Source organism: Culex quinquefasciatus, chromosome 1 (assembly GCF_015732765.1).
Source record: "Culex quinquefasciatus strain JHB chromosome 1, VPISU_Cqui_1.0_pri_paternal, whole genome shotgun sequence".
Lineage (NCBI taxonomy): Eukaryota > Metazoa > Arthropoda > Insecta > Diptera > Culicidae > Culex > Culex quinquefasciatus.
This window is the reverse complement of record NC_051861.1, coordinates 40,525,749-40,546,704: the sequence shown is the minus strand read 5'-3', so window position 1 is coordinate 40,546,704 and position 20,956 is coordinate 40,525,749. Positions and strand designations below refer to the sequence as shown.

General features: G+C 34.7%; 1 protein-coding gene across 1 annotated transcript in view; it reads right to left on the bottom strand.

Moving 5' to 3' along the window:
* Positions 1-663: 663 nt before the first annotated feature.
* Positions 664-20,956, bottom strand: part of LOC119769557 — a 56,107-nt gene continuing 35,814 nt past the window's right edge. The window contains exon 5 of the mRNA XM_038262443.1: positions 664-807. Within this exon, the coding sequence (XP_038118371.1) occupies positions 664-807 (144 nt within the window). The remainder of the gene's footprint in view (positions 808-20,956) is intronic.

The following is a 20,956-nucleotide window of genomic DNA, read 5'->3' as shown; positions in this document are numbered from 1 at the left end:
GATGAGCTTTTTTGTTTCGTTTAGCACATCGTAAATTTCGTGAAATTTTATGGATTGTTTTTGGAAAAAAATAAAAAGATATTCGTTTTTAAACGTTTATTCTTTGAATATCATTGAACTTAAAAATATAGAACAAAATAATTTTAAATGGTTCACGCATCGTGATTTCAATTTGTTAACATGATTAGCAATCAACTGATAGCATCAAATTTACGCTCCCCTACTCATCAATCTCCTTGTAACATATCTTCGCTCTTGTTGAAACACACAAATCAATAACTCGGTTATCGTGTCTTCGAATCAGATCCCACGTCAAAGCTAATAAGTTCCATGTTCAGCAAATTGCCTCGTTACATTTTCACTCACCTGGCCCGCGATCGCTACCCCCTATTCAAGCGATTTCATTCATGTTTCAGCACTCTTTTTCTCCCCCCGTCGACGACCAGCTCGTTACTTATGAATGGATCACGGCGGCTGTGGTGACGGTGGTGGTTTGAAGGAGGAAAAACATCCGCAAACTGCAACAACAACAACAACACCGTCAAAAAACATGTTGGTCCACATAAAGTTCGTCCGCCAGCCCGCCCGCCCGGAGAGCTTTTCTCACACTTGTTTTCAAATATTACCTAATTCGAAAAATTGATTTTATAACAACAATCGCGATCAGTAGTCCACGTAGCCGGTGTTGTCTGTTGGGGCAGCTGCGGCACCGGTGACGATGCGGATCTTTAAATTACGCTGCCGCGCGTTGTTGCTTACCTTTTTTTTGTCTGTGTACCACGCATAGCTGCAGGCACACCGCGAAACCTTTCGAGTAATCCGGTCAAAAGAATGATTTGGCTTTTCTTACTGCAATTTTGTATGTTTAAAAAACGATTAAGTCAGCGCAACTGTTATAAATCGTTGAAGATCTTCCAAACAAGTCTAAAAGCTTGAAGAACTGGCAATCCTGCCTCGGTACATTTTGATTTCTGCCAGTTTTGAGACCCTTTGCCGAAGAGTGCGCAAAGATTCATCAACTATTGAAGGCTACAGAATTTTTAACCCCACCGCTAAAAACTTCAACTTTTTCTCCACTCTCTTCTGGAAGCACTTGAGGAAGAATTGAGGTAGGCGTCGTGACGCTCATGCAACCAAGCAGGCTGATGGTTGTTAGAAGAGCTTGAAAAAAAGTCTGGAGTTTTTTTTTGAAAAGGTTCAATAAACCAAATTTCCAGTTTTTGTTTTTTGGGTGTTTTTTAATACACCTGAAAACACGCGGTTTCAAAAACCCGGTTTCAAAATTTGAATTAATGGACCTTTTCAAAAAAACTCCAGAAGTTGAAGTTTTTAGCGGTGGTGTTAGAAATTCTGTAACATTCTTAATATTGGACGAATCGTTTTGCATTTTTCGGCCAATTTGTTCCGTGAAACATGAACTAACTATAATAAACTTTAACTATCTTTTAATGATTTTTTTAGGTGTATATTTTTGCTCGGGAGACTCCTGGATCCTTGACGAGTTCTTGGCAGACATTTTATAGTTACATGACATGGTTTAAAAAATAATATAGTTTGACATGCATCTTGCCCTTTTACTGGACCATGCACCCAGAACTGGACATCGGCATACGAGAGGATAAAGAGCACGATTCGGTAGTAAAATGGTACTGTGTGCGGACGGAGAGGATAAATCCCGAAATTACCAAGAGTACTTTACTCATGGGTTCATCTTCAATAAAAGTTCATCTATCAAAAAAAAAAGAGTGCCGGTACCGAGACTCGAACCCATGACCTTCGGCATATTGAAGCGTGCCTTTGCCGTATGGGCCACCATGGTTCGGTGACTAAGTGGCGGTCATTTGTCCATATAAGCCACTCAATAGGATGAACTGTTCCAATGAACGAATGAACACGCGAGAGGACTATACTCTCGCAAAATAGCACTTTCCTCACGATTCTTTTCGTGAGGACTATCCCCGTTCTTTTAACATGGAGGCAAATTCTTCCACCGGGGCATCTGTAACCGGTCAAAGTAGGTCAGAATTGATTGTTCCACTAATAGGACACTAGAAGTAGTCTACTCTGTTGAAATCATGAGGATAAACATGTCAAAATTACTGACCATCCTGTACAACCTACACTTTTTTTCTCTTCGATTCCTATGCCAATTATGTGCTAAATTGGATAAGGTTTAAGGTTGAGCGTTGAAAGTTGAATAGGTACTTCACTTAAATTACATAACGGTGGACATTATGGTAAAGCACTGTTGTTTTGTGATTTCAAAAGCCCTTCCTATATCATCGTTGATGGGAAGGAACGACGTCGTGTAAACTGTGTATATTTTTTTCGAATAAGTTGTTGAATTTTCACGGGGAAAAAAAATTCTATATAATCAATGATCGAAAGATTACCAGTAATTTACCACCAATTAGTGCATCTTCAGCGCTGGTGGCAAACATCGAAGCAAATCAAATTCGCACCCGACGTCAACACCCCACAGCGGTTCTTGTCGCGGTAGCAAATTTGCTCTCAGTTCTTCGGAATTTCACTTTGCTATCCGGTATTCAGCCTGTTTGCTGCCGCATCAATTAGAATTATGCATGGAAAAATCGAATCAAGCACGGAAAAAACAACAAATTACAAATTTTATAGATTAAAAAAAAATAAAAAACTTAAAAAAACAAAAAGTTTAAAAAATTATTAAAAATTAAGCCAAAAAAAAAATATCTAAAAAGAATCAATATATTTAATATTGAATATTATTTTTAAAAAAGATAACAAATTTATTTTAAATGTAATTTAAAATTAATAGAAAAATAATAAAAGATTTCAAAAACACAAAAATTAAAAAAAATCAAAAAAAAATTAAAAAAAGTGTTAAATATTTGAAAAATTTTAAAGTATTAAATAGAAATTTAAAAATAAAAATTATTCAAAATTTAAAAAAAATTAAATTTTTAAAAACTAAAAAAAATAAAAGCATAAGACAATGAAAAATAAAAAATATTTAAAATCAATTTTTTTATTGAAAGATTAATAAAAAAATTAAAATTCAAAAATAAAACCTAAAAACAATATAAAACTAAAATAATTGAAATATCAAAAAAAAAACTCGTAAAAAATAAGAGCATGAAAAAATTCATGAAACTGACGAAATTCAAAAACTAAACTCTAGGCTTTTTTGAAAACGTCCTATAATCAAATGTATACAAAAAAAAAACAAAAAATCTAAAGTAAAAAAGAGTCTTATAAATCTGTATCAAATTAAAACGGATAAAAAATCTATCAATTTGATAAACATAATTTTAAATTTCAGAGTATTTGATTTTTTTTTTCAAATTTTTAAATTTTGGTAAATTTAAAAACTAAATCCGCTTAATTCGATGGATGTGTAAGAGGTGCACACTCAATGTTTGCATTTGTTTGTTGCTGATTTCAGAAACCTTATCAAAAGAAGACTTAAATTAATAAAAAAAGGAAATTTTTGAAAATTAGATCGAAAAACACCAAATTCAAAAAAAAGTCATCTAAATCTTCAATAAATTAAAACAGATTAAAAAATTTTCAATTTGATATATTAAAATTTATTTTTTTTTATACGACCTTTAGTTGCTGAGATATTGCCATGCAATGCATTGCAATGGTTTAAAAAGCAGGAAAATTTATGTTTTCAAAGTCTCACCAAAACAACCCACCATTTTCTATCGTTGATATCTCAGCAACTAATTGTCCGATTTTCAATGTTAAAATATTAAACATTCGTGAAATTTTTCGATCTTTCCGAAAAAAATATTTTCATTTTTTTTAAATCAAGACTAACATTTCAAAAAGGCGTACTATTGAATGTTTGGCCCTTTTGAAATGTAAGTCTTGATTTGAAAATTTGAAAAGTATTGTTTTCGGAAAGATCGGAAAATTTAAGAATGTTTCATATTTTAACATTGAAAATCGGTTGCTGAGATATCGACGTTAGAAAATGGTAGGTTGTTTGAGTGAGACTTAGAAAACATCAATTTTCCTGCTTTTTTAAACCTTTGCATGGCAATATCTCAGCAACTATAGGTCGTATCAACAAAGTTCAAAAAAGCAAAATATAGAGAATTTTCTCAGCTTTTCGAAAATATTTTTTTTAAGTAGGCAAACATGTGCACTAATTTAAAAAATGAAAACTGCGACTATTTAAAAATAATCCTAAATATGGCTATATCTTGATAACGGTGCACTTTATGAAAATTTCACTGATGTACTTTTTGATTGCAAATTTGATTTTACATCGAAAAATAAATTGAAAAATTTTTGCGATCAGTATTTCGATTTTTTGAAAAAAATGGTTTTGATTCGAAAATTCATAACTCGGTCAAAGATTTTTTGTCAAATCCTGGAAATTTCTGAAAAGTTGGCATTTTATGTCCCATAAAACATATAAAAAAATAAAAAAAATAGTGTTTTTTTTTTGCAAATCAGTTTTTAGTGACAAAAAGTTAAATAAAAAATCACAAAATTTTTTTTACCGTGTATCATTTTTTTCAGTGTAGTCCTTATCCATACTTACAACTTTGCCGAAGACACCAAATCGATCAAAAAAATCCTTCAAAAGATACAGATTTTTGAATTTGCATACCGTAAACTGGGGTGACTTTGATAGCCCGGGGTGACTTTGATAGGTTTTTCAAATGCCCGTTAAATGAATATCTTAACATTTTTGAGAATTTTGTGTATGTAAGCATCAAGGGATAGCTTATTATCGAACATGTATGCAAAAATGTGACTGTTACATTGGATGTATCGAAATTAGTGGCCTATTCAAATTTCTATCAATGTCACCCCGGGCTATCACAGTCACCCCTGTTTACGGTATATCATTTTTGTATGGACAGCTGCCAAATTTGTATGGAAAATTACATGGACAAACTAATGATGCAAAATGGCTTCTTTGGGCATACCGAAGGCACCAAAAAAGTTTCAGCCGGATTGAAATATACAAAAATTTAAATTCAAAAAAAAAGATCGATTTCGTAGAGAACTGCTCAGAGAGCAACTTGTAGCGCTATAACTACAGCAAATGATGTCCATCCCAGAGGGTCTCGGAGTACAACCAAATCTCGGGGCGTATGGGGTGATGTGTTCCCACGCTTCTTCCTCCCCTGTCGATTCAGAATTGTGTTGATGTATGAACACTCCGTGCTCAATCTCAACCAACTTCAACGAATCATGTCTCTGCGATACAACTTTACGCAGTAGGCCTAGCCGCTTCAACGTCTGTGATGTTTCAATGCATTTCGATTCAATCGCACACTGCAAATGTTAATAAATGATAAGAAGAGGAAAACAAATCTGGAGTTTAATTTGAACCTTTAAGACCTATAATTTTTTTTTTGTATTTTCCATGCTAAGAAAGACAATATAATCATAATCAAGTTTCAGCCAACACACAATGCCAAGATACGAATCACGAAGGTGAGGAGCATACACTATACAGTCCACAAAAGTAAACAACAAAAAAACGTGAGCAGTGAAATTTAAAGACCTGACCATGGCAACCGTAACCGATCTTGACGACGGTTGCCGGGTGTGTAAAGACACCCTCCTCTTGCTCCCAAAACCCCCTTCGTCCAAAAATAAAGTGCGAGTGCGTGTGTTGTGACGAGGTGGCGTATCGAAAGTAAGACAAATTTCATTTTCAACAACCTCCACGTGACCGGTCGATCGATCGATAGTCCATCATTTTCGAAATTTCGATTTGTTTCGTTCAATGTGCCACCGAATGAGTTCACTCATTGCTTCTCGGGAAATCGAAAGCACCATTTTTGGCCCGATTGTGTGGGTGATAATTGTGGTGAATCAACTGTTATCGGTAGATCACACCAAAAAGTTTTTGGAAAAAGAAACATTTGGAACGCCTAGTTATCAGACGGCGAGTGGAAAGTGGCGTTGTGAATCAACAGCTTGTCTTTGTTGCATTATGAAACTGTAACACACGGGGCACGCACATAACCTGGTTTCCAGAAAACGGATAACGTTTCCTCCCCTGTGGGTACCAACGACATCTGTCACCAAAAAAAAAAATCATTCACCCAGCCCGGCTGATCCTGAATTAGTAATGCCACACTAGCCGGCAAGTCACCGGATACCTACCTGCCTTAAAGGGACGGCCGGAATGTGAAATTATATAACGACCACACACACACACACACACACATACGATGCGTTGTGGAGGTTCCACGATGTGACAAAATTCCCACGTGATGATTGTTCGGTGAAACGACGACGGTGGGTCCGTGACGAGAGCCGGATCTGTTGTGGCCTACATTTGGGATTGTGGTTGTTATGGGCATGAATGTTGGTTAAAAAAATTGTCTTGGGGCCGTTAGTGTATCGAAAATCGTTGTCAATATTTTGACTAGGCTTAGTGATTTTTCACGCTCGAAAATTGCAAATTTCACGGGGACCTCAATTTCAAAACACCAAATTTCACGCAAATTTCGCGGAACTTGAAAAATGTTAAAATAACTCTGAAAATTCTATGTTTAAATCACAGAAACTACTTTTTATGCTTCATTGTGTATTATTATGTAAAACAAATCTTTACTAAATTTGAATGCGACAAAAAAAATCTTCCAATTAAAAAAAAATCCTCCTGGTTATTGGATGGGCTCTATATATATTTTGAAACAAAATGTAGGGCACGCGTATTCTCATTTACTGAACTGCTCTTTTAATATTCGACTAACAAAGCTCAAATTTTATCGCTAATTTGCTTCTGTTATGGGTAATTTTCTACCAACTCACACGAAATCGGGAAAAGTTGCCCCGACCCCTCGTCGATTTGCGTGAAACTTTGTCCTAAGGGGTAACTTTTGTCCCTGATCATGAATCCGAGGTCCGTTTTTTGATATCTCGTGACGGAGGGGCGGTACGACCCCTTAAATTTTTGAACATGCGAAAAAAGAGGTGTTTTTCAATAATGTGCAGTCTGAAACGGTGATGAGATAGAAATTTGGTGTCAAAGAGACTTTTATGTAAAATTAGACGCCCGATTTGATGGCGTACTCAGAATTCCGAAAAAACGTTTTTTTCATCGAAAAAAATACAAAAAAAGTTTTAAAAATTCTCCCATTTTCCGTTACTCGACTGTAAAATTTTTTGAAACGTGTCATTTTATGGGAAATTCAATGTACTTTTTGAATCTACATTGACCCAGAAGGGTAATTTTTTCATTTAGAACAAAATTTTTCATTTTAAAATTTCGTGTTTTTTCTAACTTTGCAGGGTTAGTTTTTAGAGCGTAACAATGTTCTACAAAGTTGTAGAGCAGACAATTACAAAAATTTTGATATATAGACATAATGGGTTTGCTTATAAACATCACGAGTTATCGCGATTTTACGAAAAAAAGTTTTGAAAAAGTTACTTTTTGCGTTTCTCTTTGTTTCGTCGTCCGTGTCTGTCGCGGGTGACCATGAACGGCCATGATCGATGACGACCAACTTTTTTTTTTTTTTTTTCATTTTACATTTTATTGAATATCATATTAAAGCTAGATTTGTCCAGTCAAAATGAGTAAGATAAATTGAACTTTCTGCGTCTTTTAGCCCATGAAACAAATTTTAAAGGGGTTTTAGCTCATTTGTCAAAAACTAAATTTATAAACATTTTGTAAAAATAATATAATTTTTAACAAAATCGAAATTTTTATTCTAAATGAGATCGTTAAAATTTTACAGGCCCAAAACAAATTTGTTATATTTTCAAAAAATGATTCCAAAGATAAAAAAAATACTATTAATTTTATTTTGAATAAAACAAAGCTTGATTCTTTTAATTTCATTCAAAACTATACCTTTCAAATAAAAAAGCACTAAAATTTTTAATACAGCGAATGAAAAATATATAATCAAGCTTTTTAATTTCTTTTCTTTTTGGATGAAATATTTTTTAAGTTGTTTGGCTGGTACAAGTTTTATTAAAAGTTTTTGTCTCCCCCCCTTCTCCCCCTCCCTTCGAAGTTGGCCCGAAAAATCAGGGGACAAAAAAAATTTTTTATCGAAGAACTTAAAAATTTCAATGGATCAGCTGAAATAAATTTAAAATTCATTCCCCTGCGTTTTTCAATACACTTTTAGAATGTTTGGGTTCATTTAAAAATCTTTCAAATTTTTGAATGTTTTCGATGTTTGTTATCGCCAGATGTATTTTTTTTTTTTGCTAAAATTATTGTTTTCGTCAAATCTTACATTTTTTGAAAACTATAATGATTGCAAAACTACTGAACTAGTGTAAAATGCATTTTAAAACACTTTTTCGATGCAAATGTTGAAACTATGGCTTGTTATTTCAATATTTATATTTTTATTTTTTTGCCCAGATTTGCATTCAATGATTCGAGAAAATTGATAAGTTTCACGAATTTCACGCCGTCTACGAAACCGTCAGAAATCATTAACCCTATATTAGTAACAAAACCAGGGTATTCACTCGCTTAATTCTACAGTAGTTCATAACATTATTTTTATTCCTTTTTAAGTTTGATAAGTTATTTCATGAAAAATCGTTACATTTTCACACAAACATAAAATTTCACGGGATTGCGCGGAAAAAGCCAAATTTCGCGGATTTCACGCTGTCCGCGAAATCGTGAAATTTCACTAACCCTAATTTTGACATTGCTTTTTAAATCTTAAGATATTCCCGAGTTCTGTTTCAAAGACACTTGTTATTCAAAAATTATCTTCGTCTGTTCTTAAATTTTTATTTTTTTCAATTAAATCCGATAATGCTAGTCATTTTACAACTCGAACTTATTTTTATAGAGAAAATGACGAAACTTTGATGGATTTTTTTTTATAATTCTATAAAACGATGTTTTCATAACTAAAATTAGTTAACTATTGAAAAATATCAAAAAATTACACTGCTTCTTGGGATACTTGGAACACTTCTCTACCAAGCTCAGTTTAATCACGGACGAACGGACATGACACGGGGTTTCAAAAAGTGAAGCAGGTTTTCTTTCACTTCTTCTTGGCGAAAACCAGCGCAAGCGAGATCTTCGCGCCACGTGGTTTAAAACGTAAACAAAGCCAGCTGATGAAGCAAACTCATGGGCATTTTTTGAAATGGTCGTATGAATTTATAATAGAATACTGTTTCTATACTTTTTTCGGCAATTTTAGGGTCCATGATAAATTACATAGAATCATAAAGACAAACTTAATGCCAAAAAAAACTGTTTCTAGCACCATACTAAAGCTAAATGTTTTAATTAATTATTGCATAAGACATTTTGAGAAATCAGGCTTAATCGCGCGATGCTACTTCGACAACTTGAATGTAGATGACGCAAGTGATAGTTTGCTTCAGAAATTTGAAGAAAATTTGCTCCTGGTGTCATGTCCGTTCGTCCGTGGTTTAATTTCATACCGTTCCATCCGTATTTATTTTCTGCAAAAACAAAACGTATTTTTGTTTCTGCAAAAACAAAATCTTCAACCAATCAATGTCTCCCCACTTTACGGTACATGAAAAAAATCACGGTTTTTTTATATTTTTTTTAGTTTCCAAACATGAACTCTTTAAATTAATAATTTTTTATTATGAAATTTTTCTATATTCTAAAGGGAACTGAAATGGTATTATTTGCGCAAGAGTTTAGGAAGCTGCAGAATCGGAACCGGAGATTTGATAAAAAAAATCCAAAATTATTGAAAGCTAAAATTTCAAGTCCATAATTTTCCTGTAAAATGATTTTTTTTATAAGGTGCCATCAAATTGTACGCATTTTAAAGGTATTTTTTCAAAAAATGTTTAATTTTTTCGTATTTAACAAAACATTATGAAGAAAAAGCACATCTACACAAAACATTTTCAAAAAGCTATATTGACTTTGTTGATCGGTCTAAAGACTGGCTGCTGAGGAGTAATTCTCTACCAACTCACAGAAAATCAGGAAGAGTTGCCTCGACCCCTCTTCGATTTGCGTGAAACTTTGTTCTCAGAGTAACTTTTGTCCCTGATCACCAATCCGAGGTTCGTTTTTTTGATATTTCATGACGGAGGGGCGGTACGACCCCTTCCATTTTAGAACATGCTAAAAAAGAGGTGTTTTTCAATAATTTGCAGCCTGAAATAGTGACGAGATAGAAATTTGGTGTCAAAGGGACTTTTATGTAAAATTAGATGCCTGATTTGATGGCGTACTCAGAATTTCGAAAAAATGTATTTTTCATCGAAAAAACACTACAAAAGTTTTAAAAACTCTACTATTTTTCATTACTTAACTGTTAAAAAAATTGTAACATGTAATTTTAAGGGAAAATTAATTTAAAATTTTTAAATCACCATTTCATTTTTCATTTTAAAATTTTGTGTTTTTTCTCACTTTGCAGGGTTATTTTTTAGAGTGTAACAATGTTCAACAAAGTTGTAAATCAGACAATTACAGAAAAATGATATTTAAACATAAGGTGTTTGCTTATAAACATCACGAGTAATCGCGATTTTACGAAAAAAAAAGTTTTGAAAATGTTGGTCGTCGTTATTCATGCCCGTTCATGACCCGCGACAGACACGGACGACGAAACAAAGAGAAACGCAAAAAGTAACTTTTTTAGTACTTTTTTGTTTTGTAAAATCGCGATAACTCGTGATGTTTAAAAGCCAATCCCTTATGTTTATGTATCAACAATTTTGTAATTGTCTGCTCTACAACTTTGTACAACATTGTTACACTCTAAAAAATAACCCTGCAAAGTTAAAAAAATACAAAATTTTAAAATGAAAATTTTTGTTCCAAATGAAAAATGACCCTTCTGGATCAATGTAGATTCGAAAAGAACATTAAATTTCCTTTAAAATGACATGATCCAAAAAATTTTACAGTCGAGTAACGGAAAATGGCACAGTTTTCAAAAAAAAAAAAATGTTTTTTCGATGAAAAATACGTTTTTTGGAATTCTAAGTACACCATCAAATCGGGCGTCTAATTTTACATAAAAGTCCCTTTGACACCAAATTTCTATCTCGTCACCGTTTCAGGCTGCAAATTATTGAAAAACACCTCTTTTTTCGCATGTTCAAAAATCGAAGGGGTCTTACCGCCCCTCCGTCACGAGATATCAAAAAACGGACCTCGGATTCGTGATCAGGGACAAAAGTTACCTCTAAGGACAAAGTTTCACGCAAATCGAAGAGGGGTCGGGGCAACTGCTGTGTGAGTTGGCGGAGAATTACTCCATATTTGTTCATAAAAATTCAATAAAAATCTTACACCAGAAAAAAATGGTAGTATCAGCTAAATCAGAGCAGACACATGATATTTGTTCACAAAAAATATGTAATAATCTTTTAATTGTAATAAAAATTTCATTTAAACACGGTTTTGAAATTTTACTTACTAAATAAATTCCACAAATTCAAAACTCAGTTAAAATATAATTCTAAAAATATTTAGCGATTTGCAACATTCCACAAATTTGTTTCTTTTCTTATTTTGCCCATTTTGATGAATAAAAGACACATTTAATACATAATTTGACTAGTTTACTGAACAATTTTTAAAAAGTTTTCAATAAATGATGAAGTAAAAATCTTAAAATAAAGATATAAGAAATTTTTCGATGAAATATTTCGCTCTTAGAAGCATTGGAAAGCAGAAAAAATCCTATAAGACACATTTGAAAGTAGCGATGACTATTTTTTTCCTGATAAGGTTGTTCTAGAAAGCATGCCTTGAAAAACTTTTTAATCGTTTGGATGTTTCGTTTGTCAATGCTCAAGGTTCGTCTGAAAGCCAACTCACACTTTCTTCTGATCGAGTTGGTCAAGGTGTTGTTGCATCTCTAAGTCAAAATGGATTCTGGTTATTTTTGCTGCATGAATGTTTAAGCATTCTTCGTGTTTCTCCAGTGTTTTTTTTTTTTTTTTTTTGTTGTATGGTTTTATTCAACTGAAGCCGTTGATCAATTACAAGATTTTACATCCATTTTAAAATTTTGCTCTGCTGCAAAATTTATCAAACAAACTTAAATTGATCAAAACATAGACTAATCATAAACCAACACGAATGAAACAGTTATGAAACTTATGTCAGACCGCACAAAGCATGGTCCTTTACGCAACCGGTTCGTGATAACTCATTGATCCATCTCCATAGCCACCGTTTTTAACACCCTGATGAGAAATTACACTTTTTCAAAAGTTCACAACTTTGTCCGAACCACAATTGCGTGCCGCGTAACGAAAGCGAAATCTACTGTGCCTTCTGTGTTATGTTCACTTATCGCCTCCTAAAAGAAAAAGATTTCCCTTTTTTCTCTCTATCTAAGCTTCAGAAGAAGGAAAAAACAACCGCCTGCACCAGAAATCCATCAACGCGTACTGCACCACATAACAACAACTAAAGGGGAAAAAACACACGTAAGAAGCGCTAATATTATCACCTCCTTCGACGCTTTTGCCGCTGGAAATGCTCAAACACGACTCAAATGATGCAAGAAAACGCCGTGCTTCAAGACACGTGCTAATGGCAACGTGCATTTCTTCTCCGGGTTTACCGCGCAACAAAAGTCAACTTCGAGTCGGCGGTCGGCGACGATGTTGCATGAGCCACGAACAAACGCCTCAATGAATCGAAAATCGAGTCAGGTCGTTAAGGAAAGAAAAAAAACCACAACTATACCGGAACCTGACTGGCAGATTTAGCCACGAGGAAGATGAACCTTAAACGTTTAGCGGAGATTGGGGTACTTACGTTATTCTGCTAGTTTTGTTCTGTTGTTCTGTTGTTCTGTTGTTCTGTTGTTCTGTTGTTCTGTTGTTCTGTTGTTCTGTTGTTCTGTTGTTCTGTTGTTCTGTTGTTCTGTTGTTCCGTTGTTCTGTTGTTCTGATGTTCTGATGTTCTGATGTTCTGTTGTTCTGTTGTTCCGTTGTTCTGTTGTTCTGTTGATCCGTTGTTCTGTTGTTCTGTTGTTCTGTTGTTCTGTTGTTCTGTTGTTCTGTTGTTCTGTTGTTCTGTTGTTCTGTTGTTCTGTTGTTCTGTTGTTCTGTTGTTCTGTTGTTCTGTTGTTCTGATGTTCTGTTGTTCTGTTGTTCTGTTGTTCTGTTGTTCTGTTGTTCTGCTGTTCTGTTGTTCTGTTGTTCTGTTGTTCTGTTGTTCTGTTGTTCTGTTGTTCTGTTGTTCTGTTGTTCTGTTGTTCTGTTGTTCTGTTGTTCTGTTGTTCTGTTGTTCTGTTGTTTTGTTGTTCTGTTGTTCTGTTGTTCTGTTGTTTTGTTGTTCTGTTGTTCTGTTGTTCTGTTTTTCTGTTGTTCTGTTGTTCTGTTGTTCTGTTGTTTTGTTGTTCAGTTGCTTTGATGTTCCGTTGTTTTGTTCTGCTGTTATTTTTTTTTCTTCTAATATTCACTTTTTAACCCAGTCTCCCCTAAACTCTGAAGGTGTGCGCAGCAAAATTCGAAACCAAAACGAAACTTTCTACAAGGCAGTTGAACAAAAAGAAGCAACCGGCAAATGACAGCCAGGATGGTTGCAATTCATCACTGTTATGATACCGGTGCTAAATGCTCTCAAGCTACGTTTTTCACCAATATTTGGATAAAACGATGTTTTTTTCGTTATTGGCAGACACGTTAATTTGATTGTTTATGATGGATTATTATTTTTAATTGTGTTGCATCATACTCTAATCTTGGCCGTTTCCTTTTAATTATACATTTCAAAGATCATTGTTAAAGAAAAAAAGATAAGTAATAAAATTTTATGCCTTCGATTCACCATTGAAACAAACATTCGTTTCTAAGTTGAAACATATGAAAATTTCTATTCAAATATTCAAATTCCCAATCGCTGCTTTCTCATGCATACTTTCAGCACAATAAAAATTAACGCTAGTGGGAGGTTTCCCTGTTCTCCGGCATCCGAATTGGTATTTATGTGCGTATTACCTGTGAATATTTCCAAACTCGAGGCGAAAAAGAAAGTGAATGAATAGCCAATGAGCCTGCCCTCCTCCTCCTGGAGGTGGTGACACAAGACCCAAACGCACCCGTCCAAATTCGGGTCGTCGACACTTTCTCGGCTCGGCTTGATTCTCGATGGGCGCCCTCCTGGCCTTTTTTTGTTGTTTCCGTGGCCAAAAGTTCGAGTTCGATAAATATCACATCGACGGCAGCAGCGGCGAGGAGGACGCCAATGATAACGGACCTTGGTGGTGAAAAAATGCGACAATGACGGCAATGGATGAAATATAAATATCATAAATAAATAAGGTGAATGTACCTGTTTTTGACAGCTGATCTTAAAACATGAAAGATAGTTTAGTTTAGAGAAATGTTTTAGAAATATGTACAAAAGGTTAAAAAACAAATAAATATCAGAGTTGACCATTGGAACAGTTACCTTATCTAAAAGAAAAAAAAAAACAAAGTTTATGAATAAATGCTACGTTAACCATCGGAATGTAGCACACGCCGACGATGACGACGCTCAATGACACTCATTGTGTCCATTTTGGGGAGAAATTTTTGCTTTTGGTGGTATCACGCATCCAAATGTTGTGTTTTTGATACCAGGACTCAAACAATTATCAGGTTAAAATGAATCACATTTTTTGGTTTGTTCATTTTTTTAATTGATTATTTGAAAATTTGATCATTTCTAGAATACTTTTTCAAAACAACCAATGCGCCATGGGTTTCCTATTTACATAGGAACTTTTGAAAAATTAAGCGAGATTTGTTCATTTGTTCATTTGTTCATTTGTTCATTTGTTCATTTGTTCATTTGTTCATTTGTTCATTTGTTCATTTGTTCATTTGTTCATTTGTTAATTTGTTCATTTGTTCATTTGTTCATTTGTTCATTTGTTCCTTTGGTCATTTGTTCATTTGTTCATTTGTTCATTTGTTCATTTTTCTTTTAATTACCTGTTAATTTTTTTAATATCTGTGAGCTAAGTTCTTATTCGACTTATTTTTGATTTTTTAAATTTTGTTTGTCTTATTTTTGTAATTTCTTTAATTTTTTTTTAAATTTTGTTTTTCTTTTCATTTCAAATTGCTTTTTTAAAGCTTCTCTTTCGCAAAACGCTTTTTATCGCTCATTTATGGCGCTATCGCTTCGTGCTCGTAATGATTTTGGCAGTAATTGAAACAAAAAAATAGTCCATAAACTGTGTAGCATGTACATTTTCATCTTGGCGGGATTCAGCTGTGAAATAGCCGAATGGCATGTTTGCTTAATTTCGCCGCTGCTTCCCCTCCCACACAGCTGCGATGAGCTTCAGAAACCGTTTAATTACCCAGCCATCGGCAGCCGAGTGAAAAAGTTAACGAACGCAAAGCGGATAAGCGGACGGGTTGTGTTGTTTCTTCAAGTCCATCAGTAATACAATACAAATAAGACTATTTGCACTCGACTTCGCCAGCCCCGCTGGGATTGGTTTAATGCCGACTTAAAGCTAACAGCAGGGGACAACGTCGAGGCAGTTTAAACCTGATAACATTTGATATTTTATTTCGCTTTTATCGTGTGTTTGATCATCGGACGTTCATTGAAGTTGGCTTTTCGCGATCATTGTTTGGTCGGCTCCATAAGGTTCCTTGAACGAAAGTGAAATGTGTCTTGGACTAAGGCAAAACGCTAGGCGATAATTGCTCTCTGCCCGATGGCGTCGATGATGATGATGGAACTGTTGAACTTTTTCCGTCTTTGAAGAGGTGACGATTGTCAATAGAAAATATGTTTGAAGTTGTTATTTCATCAGCATTTGGCAACACTGGTGAGGGACAACACATTAACGCACTGTCAACGCACTGTTTAGTACTTGTAAGAGTACTTTTCAGAAAAGTCGTGAAAATTTGAACATTTCAAATATGGAAACTCTCCAAAAATTATGAGCTCAGATTCAGTTAACCTCATCGGCACTCAAAAATAAACATCCATCAAGAAACTTTCGCTTTCTTCCGCAAACAAGCACATTGCGTTAGAGCGATGAATTCTGCGCATTGTTTACGCACGCGCAACTTTGGTGCGACAAATGGCCCGCTGGATGTTGTCCGGATGTCGGTCATCTTCCCACGACGGTAATCGAACCTTGCCCACGCATAATTTCGTGCCCAGTGACTTGGACGGTGCGGAAACAACGAACCTCATTGTGTCACAATGTTTATGATTCACGGACACGGTGAAAAATCTTAGAAGCTAGGAGCTTTACCCATTAAACATTAAACATGTTTTTATTGTTTTCTTTTTTTGGTTTTTTTGTTTTCTTGTTTTCTTGTTTTCTTGTTTTCTTGTTTTCTTCTTTTCTTGTTTTCTTGTTTTCTTCTTTTCTTGTTTTCTTGTTTTCTTGTTTTCTTGTTTTCTTGTTTTCTTGTTTTCTTGTTTTCTTGTTTTCTTGTTTTCTTGTTTTCTTGTTTTCTTGTTTTCTTGTTTTCTTGTTTTCTTGTTTTCTTGTTTTCTTGTTTTCTTGTTTTCTTGTTTTCTTGTTTTCTTGTTTTCTTGTTTTCTTGTTTTCTTGTTTTCTTGTTTTCTTGTTTTCTTGTTTTCTTGTTTTCTTGTTTTCTTGTTTTCTTGTTTTCTTGTTTTCTTGTTTTCTTGTTTTCTTGTTTTCTTGTTTTCTTGTTTTCTTGTTTTCTTGTTTTCTTGTTTTCTTGTTTTCTTGTTTTCTTGTTTTCTTGTTTTCTTGTTTTCTTGTTTTCTTGTTTTCTTGTTTTCTTGTTTTCTTGTTTTCTTGTTTTCTTGTTTTCTTGTTTTCTTGTTTTCTTGTTTTCTTGTTTTCTTGTTTTCTTGTTTTCTTGTTTTCTTGTTTTCTTGTTTTCTTGTTTTCTTGTTTTCTTGTTTTCTTGTTTTCTTGTTTTCTTGTTTTCTTGTTTTCTTGTTTTCTTGTTTTCTTGTTTTCTTGTTTTCTTGTTTTCTTGTTTTCTTGTTTTCTTGTTTTCTTGTTTTCTTGTTTTCTTGTTTTCTTGTTTTCTTGTTTTCTTGTTTTCTTGTTTTCTTGTTTTCTTGTTTTCTTGTTTTCTTGTTTTCTTGTTTTCTTGTTTTCTTGTTTTCTTGTTTTCTTGTTTTCTTGTTTTCTTGTTTTCTTGTTTTCTTGTTTTCTTGTTTTCTTGTTTTCTTGTTTTCTTGTTTTCTTGTTTTCTTGTTTTCTTGTTTTCTTGTTTTCTTGTTTTCTTGTTTTCTTGTTTTCTTGTTTTCTTGTTTTCTTGTTTTCTTGTTTTCTTGTTTTCTTGTTTTCTTGTTTTCTTGTTTTCTTGTTTTCTTGTTTTCTTGTTTTCTTGTTTTCTTGTTTTTTTGTTTTCTTGTTTTCTTGGTTTCTTGTTTTCTTGTTTTCTTGTTTTCTTGTTTTTTTGTTTTCTTGTTTTCTTGTTTTTTTTGTTTTCTTGTTTTCTTGGTTTCTTGTTTTCTTTCCAGTGTCTTCTTTTCCATAACAAGCCTTTCGGCAGGTCAGGTGATGAACCTTGCGTGAAATAAAAACCCCATGGTGGCAGCCGGAAACGACCAATATGTTGAGCCGGACCCCAAATACGGTTTCCCTCGTTGCCTGCATAACGACATTCGTCACATTATGGAGGGTGTGCGCACTTTTGGGTTAGGCCGCAGCATGACGAAAGAGGGTTAACTATTGTTCCGGTAATAAATTTCATTAGCATCGCGCACCCGACACCATCTTCGCCATTTTTGCTTGAATCGTGCCGAGCTGCGTTTTCTCATCGTTGGAGTGTTGGGTAACGCAAAAGTGAAATGTGCAAATTTATTCTAGGTCACTCTCACGTAAGAAAGGTGCGTGACGGTGTAAGTGCTGGGATGTTGTAAAATGTGAGATAATAGTTATGAAAAAATAAATAATCAAGGGAAAGGAGAAGAAAATCAGAAAATTAACTATATTCTTTAAATTAATACTGTCACAAGAAAGGAAAGAATAGAAAATGAATGAAATCGCAACAAAAAATTAACAAAAAAAAAATGAGGAATTGAGAAATGAAAAATGATAAATTAGTAATGAGCAATGAGAAATAAGAATTGAGAAATAAGAAATGAGAAATGAGAAATAAGAAATGAGAAATGAGCAATGAGAAATGAGAAATGAGAAATGAGAAATGAGAAATGAGAAATGAGAAATGAGAAATGAGAAATGAGAAATGAGAAATGAGAAATGAGAAATGAGAAATGAGAAATGAGAAATGAGAAATGAGAAATGAGAAATGAGAAATGAGAAATGAGAAATGAAAAATGATAAATGATAAATTAGTAATGAGCAATGAGAAATAAGAATTGAGAAATAAGAAATGAGAAATGAGCAATGAGAAATGAGATATGAGAAATGAGAAATAAGAAATGAGAAATGAGCAATGAGAAATGAGAAATGAGAAATGAGCAATGAGATATGAGAAATGAGTTATGAGATATGAGAAATGAGAAATGAGTTATGAGATATGAAAATTGAGGCTGACTATTGCTTGAAGTGAAGATTCCAAAAATTTGCCTATCATTGACATTCCGGAGGTTCAGCGACCGAACGTAAAAAAGTTTCCTTTTAAATGAAATTTATTCAAAACCTCACCTGATGCTGATCCCACTCATCCAAACCACAAAAAAAGTCATTTCACTAAAATCTCACTTTCATTCGATCAGCCGGTTCAGTGTAGTGTCGCATCTTCTTTTCCCTCCCAAATCGGGCTCGAAGATTCCTGAAGTGTAACGTCGCTTTCTCGCGCTATCAAAATATTCCAAACCCTCCTAATTGGAATCTGAACCGGTCGGTCGGTTGGTACGTACATCTTCCTAATCTCACCTGTGTGTGGCGGCAATCATTTATGCTAATGGAATTCCACCAAGATTTTATTCCTCCACGGAGGTGTGTGTTTTCACCATTATCACCGGATTGATCTCCAAGTTGCGTTTGCGTTTTTTCTCGTTTGGTATTTTTCGGGTTTTTATTTTTGTGTAAGCCCAATAATTATTATCAGCTCAAGGGAGAGAGCATTGGCTTTTGACTAATGTCAGCTGGCAACGACTAGCAGCAGCTAATCAGGTGACATTAATCGCCCTAAGGCACTCGCACGGTAGGGAACGTTGACTCCTGGAACGGTTCCAGGGGGAGTTTTGGGGTTAAACTATGTTTTCGAACATCAAATCAGCTCACCATGTTAAGCGAAAACGGACAAAATCTAAATTTAGCTTACTTTACCCCTCATTGCCTCTAAACTCAATCCACGAAGCCCTCCCGCCGTGATTCTCCCAGTCAAAAGTACAGGTTGGAAGGTCGTTGGACCCGCTGCCAGCCCTGTCGTTTCACCCGAGAATGCCAACAGCAGGCTGCGTGTTTTGGGCTGAATTTTTAATCTTTCCACTTTCGTTGCTCGGCTTCCGCCTCCTCCCTGATTCAGCGATGATGATCGACACCAAGATTAGAACGCAATTAAGATTCTCATTTCGATTTCTCTTTCGATGATGCTACTGCTAGAAACGCGGCTTTCGATTTCGTTTGGATGCTGCACCAAGTTCACTCGGGTTCAGGTGATCGGGAGGATGACGAAAGAATGTTTTTATATAACTTTTGGGTTTTGGTATCAATAACCCCTTGCGGGACAGTGGTTTTGTATAAGCTAATCGTTTTATTGTTCTGGAAATTGGTGATGAAGACGATGACGGTGCTTTTGGGGAGGATTAGAAGAGCCGATGAACTCATTTACTTTCACTTTTATTTCGCTGAACCGAGTTGGCTGTTTCGTAATCGATTTTTTTTTGTTTTTCCAAATGTCAAAATGTTGATTGCAAATTTGAATAAAAAACTGAATAAAGATAATTGATAAAGAGTTAATAAATCCTGTGTCAGCTGATTGTTGCATCGTATTTATGATTAGAAGCCCCCAGTGGGCAGAAATTTCAGTCACATACCCGTCTACACAGAAAAAGTCAATTCCCGTAATGGTGAGTTGTGTTGATGAATTTGAGAACCATGAAGGAATTTATTCATGGGTATGGTGCATTTGCACTATACACGTAAATATATTTCTTCGTGGACTTACGATTTCATAAACTGTTTTTTTTTTTCGTGTATTCTTGATATTGATTTAACAGTTTTGAATTAATTTTCATCATAATTTACAACTAAGTTGCGATTAGTCTTTCAATTTCCATCAATAAACAGTAGGGTAATTTCAAAAGTATTCTCAGACAAAACATAGATTTTATTTCATATGAACTTAAGATTCATACCAGTTTTAAAAGCATATAAAAGAATCAAAATAGTATAGTCCTGTACTAGAAAACAAATAGTATTATGTATGACGAATTCATCACAACAATCTGATCTACACGACTTTAAAATTGATGTCAACTGTTGAAAATACTTTAAAAGCGATTTGAATCCTCTTTCAATCCACAAGCCAACAACCAAGTCACGGTGAGGCGAATGCAAAATATCATAAATCGAGATGACTTATGGGATATTTATACGTAGATGTATTTCACCTTCCTGATTAAGAAGGAGTCTGCGATCAGCAGAGAAGCGAGTCAGACGTGCGTCCCTCACAAACCAAAAAAGTGCTTAAAAAGTGCAAAAATGCCTCACGGCAAGAAAAAGAGGCGGTCCTCACCAGCAGGATCGGCAGATTTGAAGAAGCTAAAAAATGCCGAAGCGCTACCTGCAAAGCCAGGCAGTTTGAGCAAGGACGCTCAAAATTCGTCTGGAAACCAGTTCGCTACCCTCCCTGTGGACGTGAGCGAGAAGGAAGAATTTGAACGACGGGAAAAGTTGCCACCCATTTTTGTGAAAACATCGTCATCGGATTCGGTGCGAAAGTGGCTGACCGGGTTTATCAAATCAGGTGCTTTACGAGCTTCCATTCGCTTGTGTGCTGATGGACTCAAAATTCTGCTACCTACCAGAAAGGATTACAACAACGTTCGGGATTTCCTGAACAACACAAAGATTGAATACTACAGCCATGACGATCCAGGTAAACGTCCCATGAAACA